Source organism: Anolis sagrei, chromosome 1 (assembly GCF_037176765.1).
Source record: "Anolis sagrei isolate rAnoSag1 chromosome 1, rAnoSag1.mat, whole genome shotgun sequence".
NCBI classification, from domain to species: Eukaryota; Metazoa; Chordata; class Lepidosauria; order Squamata; family Dactyloidae; genus Anolis; species Anolis sagrei.
The window spans coordinates 190,329,614-190,336,429 of record NC_090021.1 but is presented as its reverse complement, the minus strand read 5'-3'; the positions used below and the strand labels follow the sequence as shown (position 1 = coordinate 190,336,429).

The 6,816-nt window shown below is 46.9% G+C and overlaps 1 protein-coding gene across 1 annotated transcript; it reads right to left on the bottom strand.

The window, feature by feature from the left end:
* Window positions 1–3,717: 3,717 nt before the first annotated feature.
* Window positions 3,718–6,362, bottom strand: IFT70B (intraflagellar transport 70B). Its single transcript, XM_060779624.2, has one exon. The coding sequence runs from the start codon at window positions 6,197–6,199 to the stop codon at window positions 4,163–4,165; it is 2,037 nt and encodes a 678-aa protein (XP_060635607.2). The 5' UTR covers window positions 6,200–6,362; the 3' UTR covers window positions 3,718–4,162.
* Window positions 6,363–6,816: the final 454 nt, after the last annotated feature.

Here is a 6,816-nt window from a genome sequence, read left to right as displayed (position 1 = left end):
TTTGGCATTTGAGCGCAGAAATGTCCATCCCACCCCTAGAGAAATCTACTAAGAAGAAAATCCAATTGGATATGCAAACTCTGACTCTTCTGGTGTTGGAAAACATGGCTTAGCAACCTCTGGCCCAAATTGTTGAGATTCAGAGTCCAGCCACATGTAGAAGTCAACAGATTCTTCACTTCTGTTGCAAATAATATTTAGTACTTTCATTTGTTCTTAATTCACTACCAATCAGTTTCACTGGCCACTCCCACCCTTAATATAATCAGAGATGGATTAAAATTGTATTGTCGAAGGCTTTCGTGGCTGAAATCACTGTTGTAAGTTTTTTCGGGCTGTATGGCCATGTTCCAGAAGCATTCTCTCCTAACATTTTGCCTGCATCTATGGCATACATCCTCAGAGGTTGTGAGCATCCTTACAACCTCTGAGGATGCATGCCATAGATGCAGGAGAAACGTCAGGGGAGAATGCTTCTGGAGCATGGCCATACAGCCACAAAAACTTACAACAACCCAGGGATTAAAATTATTCCCCATAAAAATACTACATTCAGTAAGATAAGAGCTCAGAGGGAGAATGGAGATTTGCAAAATACATCTCCTATGAACAGCTGCTCTTCTCCTATTTTGGGCTCCTTGTGTTTAAAGAACGGACAGGAGCTTGACATTCCAGAAGGTGAAAGCAGCCATAGACCTATGAAGGCCAATTTTGACGTAAAAGAGCACATAAATATCACAGCAGAGTCAACCATGGATAAAACAAACCTTCATTCCGCTTTGCATTACGGCTTAGAGGGCATGCAACATTTGAACTAGCACAAATACGCACAGGCATTTTTGGAAAAAAAATATGTCCACTGACTTTTACAGAAAATGCAAAATGAATACTAAACAAAGGCCTCCTAGTCTTCGTGTCATTGCCTGTAGCCTGCACTTCGTTCTCTATAATGTGGAGTGACTTTTAAAAACTTTTTTGTAAAGGTCACACTGTTTATGCGGAACAATATATAGTACAATTCTCTTGTAAATTAAAAATATGCTTTATTGCTTATTGTATGGCACCAAGAAGGGGAACAAACTTTGAAATCGTAAGACCTGTCCATAAAACAAAAGCAGTAGTGGATAAAAAACAGGATGGAAACAAGTGACCAGTAGTGTCATGTCATAGCTCTAATGCCATGATTTGCCAGCAACCCCTTGAGGCTTAAGCAATCAAACTAGGATTATGACCAAGCAAATGGAGAAGATGGCTAAGAGAGCATTCACACTGTAGAATCAATGCAGTTTGACACATTAACTACCATAGTTCAGTGTTATGGAATTCTGGGAACTGTAGTTTGTTGTTTATTCATTCACTCACTTCCAACTTTTTGTGACCTCATGGACCAGCCCATGCCAGAGCTCCCTGTTGGCCGTGGCCACCCCCAGCTCCTTCAGAGTCAGGCCAGTCACATCAAGGATACAATCCATCCATCTTGCCCTTGGTCGGCCCCTCTTCCTTTAGCCTTCCATTTTCCCCAGTATCATTGTCTTCTCTAAGCTTTCCTGTCTTCTCATTATGTAGCCAAAATACTTCATCTTTGCACACCAAGTATAAGGTCACAGTAATTGGGCAGGGCGAGTTGCAAGGATTAAAAAAACAACACAATTCACGTAGTAAAACTTTATTTATACCGCCACCCCTAGTTTGCTATTTTTCTCTGTTGCCTTGAATGTATTTTATTCTTGTTTAAGAAGAAGCAAAAATATTGCAGGCAGTGTTATTTTGTAGAAATGTTTAGTTTTGCAGAGGATGTAAGATCAACAATCACCTTGACTTTTACTTTAAAAATGTGTTATTTTTTTTCTTCATACATCTCTCATAACACAGTAAGCAACTCTTTTCTAAAACATACATTAACATTGTCCTTGCAATAGGCTCTCACAATCTGGTACATTTCAAAACGCCTACATGCACCTTGCATTTAGTGGTAGAGCGCTTAAATGATTCTGAATCTATACCACCATGCTAGCCCGACTATGCCTGATCTCATCCGATTTTGGAAGTCATGTAAGGTTGAACCTGGTCAATATAAGATGTGGGACTCAGTATCCATACAAGATTAGGAGAACTGTATCTAGTACCCTAGAGGCTCCTTCCTATGGGATAATGCTGCGCTTGGCAGACTCACTTGTAAGGCGGCTTCCTGTTTTCCTATGAACCAAGTCCATATTGAGGTGAGCGGCAACAAAACATCATGGAGGAGCTATAGGAGACTCCAGACAGATAACTTCCTACATGAGCCAAGACCTCCACATCAACCTATCTTCTTCCAATAAGATGCCCCACATCACTGAAGAGGAGTCCAGTTTGTACTATATTCATTTAGTGGTAGAGCGCTTAAATGATTCTGAATCTATATCACCATGCTAGCCCGACTATGCCTGATCTCATCCGATTTTGGAAGTCATGTAAGGTTGAACCTGGTCAATATAAGATGTGGGACTCAGTATCCATACAAGATTAGGAGAACTGTATCTAGTACCCTAGAGGCTCCTTCCTATGGGATAATGCTGGGCTTGGCAGACTCACTTGTAAGGCGGCTTCCTGTTTTCCTATGAACCAAGTCCATATTGAGGTGAGCGGCAACAAAACATCATGGAGGAGCTATAGGAGACTCCAGACAGATAACTTCCTACATGAGCCAAGACCTCCACATCAACCTATCTTCTTCCAATAAGATGCCCCACATCACTGAAGAGGAGTCCAGTTTGTACTATATTCATTCTGTGAACAAAGGAACTAGAGACAACACTTTAGTTCCATAAACCAATTGAGTCAAAAATCTTATAGATCTCACCGGAGCTAAGGTAAAGGTTTCTCCTGTGTCAGACTCTGGGGAGGGTGCACATCTCCATTTCTAAGCCAGAGATCCGGCATTGTCCGTAGCCACCTCCAAGGTCATGTGACTAGCATGATTGCATGGAGCAGAAGCAGCACCTATTGATCTACTCACATCTGCATGTTTTCGAACTGCTAGGTTAGCAGAAGCTGGGTCTAACAACGGGAGCTCACCCTGCTCCCCAAATTCAAACCATCAACCTTTTGGTCAGCAAGTTCAACTCAGCGGTTTAACCCACTGCACCACCAGGGGGCCCATCACTGGAACTAACTCGTAAGTAAATATGCATAGGATTGTGCCATTCAGGGCAATTCATATATCCTTTCTTTCATTTTTTTAGCAAGGAAATATTCATTATATAAGGACCAGTAGAAAAAGCACATCAGTCCATCTCAAACAGAAAAGTAGTAATAGCTTCAAGAACTTCAGTCTTTTACTTCCATGGCTCTACACTAAGAAAGACAAAATCTGAATCTAGCCCAATTTACTGAGTGTCTCTAACTAAAAAATATCTATTTTCCAAATTGTCTGAATGGTGTTGTTATCATTTTCTGTTTGTCAAAGATAAACAATTGTGTATCTGTTTCAGGTTTGTGAAAAAAAAACAGCCATGAAGACATAAATCAAGTTCAGGTTATTGCATGCATTTCTCCCCAAAGAAAATTCCTTCTTGAATATGTGCCTTGTCCTGTAGAAAAAGAAGGAATAAAAAGGCACAGTTGCTACCAACTAACGACTTCTTGTTATCTAATTATTTTTAGGAATGCATGAAAAAACTGGGCATACAGCCTTTTAATTTCTTTTAGAAACAGTTTATTTCCATTATATTCAAAAATATTATATTTCAATACAAATTTTAATGGATTTTTCTTCAAAGACCAAAAAATAAATAAGCATACATGTTAAAGCCACTTTGAACTTTTAAAAAAATGAAATGCAGAAAGCTAATAAGACAACAGCCAATCTTAAGAGTAGATCCCTTGAATTGGTACTTAACTGCTGATTTACCATTCAAATATTGACTGGAGCAGTCTACATTCACTAGAACTCTAAACTTAGAAATTGGATTTAGGCCAGCACCTTAAATTTCTACCTAAAATAATAGAACACTGTATTACTTTGGTACAAAAAGGCAATTTAAAGTTCAAACAGCAGAATAGAACGCCCAAAAACAAAAACAGTCACATAATACATACATGTATGCATGTAAATATTTGAAAAGTCAAAGTCTTTCTCTACTCTGTTCCACAGCGATTTGGGACACAAGTGCCAGAGCCATTACTTATTCCACCCAATAACTTCATACATCAGTGCCCTCAGGTGTCTAGCTTCATAGGTAACCGTGTTCTTCCCAGTATGCATCTTCTCTTCCTCAAGAGGCTGTTCAATAATTGCTGGGATGTCTCGACCATACATTTCACAGTGCTCCAGAAATTGCAAACATTCTTGAATGACTGTGTCACGCACCATGATCACATGCTTGCACATGTTTTCCAACAACGACAGGAAACACCGTTTGGCATAATACCAAGTGTCTGTACCCAGTTTTTTGTTGTAAGGCTCCAAACTCTTAATCACCCTCGAGATGCCGAAGTCAAAGTTCCCTTTGGCACAGTACAGCGTTCCAATAACCAGGTTGACAATGCAGAGGTGATAAATCTTTTTGTCGGGCTCATGGTAAGAGAGCTGCTCTTCTTCCTTTTCAATCTTCCTCATGAGCTCCTCGGCCTCTTCGTTTTGGCTCGTCATGATGTAGGACACACACAAGTTAGCTAGCACGATGGCACTGACCTGCAAGATGTTGTCGTAGTGCTTCTTCACTATGGGCTCGTAGAAGCCAATGGCCTCCTTGTACTTGTTCTCCTGCATGAACAGCACGTGAGCCACGTTCAGCTTCCAGACTTCGTGATCCTTGCAGAAGTCGACCGATTTGTGGAACATTTTCTCCAACATGGGGTAGTTCTCCATGTCCCAGTAGATCTTGGCCTGGGCCATGAAGATTGGGATGTACTTCTCGAGCGTCTCGTCATATTCGTTTACGGCCTTCCGGAGCGCCTCGTCATCCCGGTTCTTCCTCGACTCCTGCACCTCTTTGGTCAGCTTCCGCAGTTGCTCGGTGAGGGCACCCGCCAGCTCGTCCAACTTATGGAAAGCCTCATCAGGGGCCGTCTGACAGGTGATCATGGCATCCAAATAGTTGTAGAGGTAGGGTGTGAGCAGCTTGTAGGTGAGGTGAGCGTTCTCAGCTAGGACGTCGGCCGCCAGGTCATAGTACTGGTACTTGCAGTAGAGGAGCAGCAGGTTGCCAAAGGTCTCCGGTGGGCAGGGGTTCTGCCGGAGGAGAAACTGCAGCTTCTCGAAGCCCTCGCTGGGCCGGCGGTCCATGTTGACCAGGGCCTGGTTGTGCAAGGTGACGGGGTCCAGCTCCTCCTCGGCTCGCGGGGGCATGTCGGTGAGGGCCTCCTGGGCGGCCTGCAGGTTGCAGAGCTGGTACTCGATGGCAGCCTTGAGGTTGAAGGCCTCCACCAGGGCAGTGCGGTGGAGCAGCAGGGTGTTGCCCACGCTGCGCACGTCCAGGCCCTCGGTGTTGGTGCCCACGCTGAGCTCGGGGTGCTGCTGCATGCCCCGCTCGATGATGTCGGCCAGGTGCTTGAGGGCGGGCGCGTACTGCTTGGCCGCGTAGCAGCACAGGGCCATGTTGTAGGAGAGCTCGGGGCAGTAGCCCAGCGCCTGCATGGCGGAGGCGAACTTCCCGCAGGCCTCCTCGTGCTGGCCCTCGCGGTAGAGCAGGCAGCCCAGGTTGACCTCGGCCTCGGGCAGCTCGGCGGGGTCCCCTTCGGGGCTGCTGCCGCTGCTCTCGCTGGAGGCGGCGCTGAGGGTGAGCTCCACCAGGGCCTTGGCGCTGGACAGGTCGCCCTGGGCGTAGTGGGTGGCGGCCTGGAGGCGCAGCGCCTTGCCCTGCAGGGCCGGGCTGGCGGCGGGGGTGGCGCCCAGGAGCGGGCTGGTGGCGCGGAGGGCCTCGGCGTAGAGGCCGGCCTTGTAGAGCGCCTGGGCCTGGAAGAGGCGGTACTCGAGCAGGTCCGGGTGCAAGGCGCACAGCTGCTCGTAGCACTCCGCCGCCGCCGCGAAGTCCTGCAGCTGGAAGTAGCAGTAGCCCAGCAGCGAGAGGCCCGCCCGGGAGCGGCAGCTCCGCTGGAGCTCCGTGCTCAGCAGGCCCACCGCCTCCGCGAACTGGCCCGCCCGGATCAGGCCGTAGATGGCCGCGGTGTACTCCCCGTCCGCGATGGGCGTCGACACCACCGAGCAGGCCGCCATCTCGCTCGCCCCAAAGGCCCACCAAGCGTTGCCTAGGCGACCGGGAGGAAGCGGAAGCCGCGCGGCGCCCTCCGAGGGAGGGAGGGAGACCGTTTCCACGGCAACCGCGTCTCCAGAAATCCCGCGCTGGGAAAGTGTCAATCACGGCAAGCCGCTCCCCCTCCCTCCCTCCCTCCGCGCCCAAATTAAACTTGGTTAAATGCGACTCTTACTCTGTGTTCTTTCTTTTTCTCCGGGGTCAGACGCGTCCTCCTATTCAGAACCGCGTGAAGTAAGCGACAAGCTGAACTCTGAATATAAAGCACGCCATTGTTGGCCGCAGAGCATTCTGGGACGCGTAGTTTCTTGGCGGGCGACTGAGAAATAGAGCCACGCTCTGTAGGGTCACGTGGTGCTGGCTTTGAGGAGAGCGCGTGTTTGTATTGTTTCGCAGGAGGCGGCGGAAAGGGCAGCGTGTGTACACTCCTGTGACCATGATGTGTAGTATGCCCCGCTTTTTTTCTCCACAAGGAAACTCAAAGCGGCCCACATTACAAGCAGCTCCACACAGTTTCAAATCTACAAATATACAGATATTAAAACAGAATTAAATATCTGGTTTCAAAAAATGCACATTT

Bases quoted from the DNA above. Each gene is read 5' to 3' on its own strand.
- IFT70B (XM_060779624.2), bottom strand. From the start codon at position 6,199: ATGGCGGCCTGCTCGGTGGTGTCGACGCCCATCGCGGACGGGGAGTAC.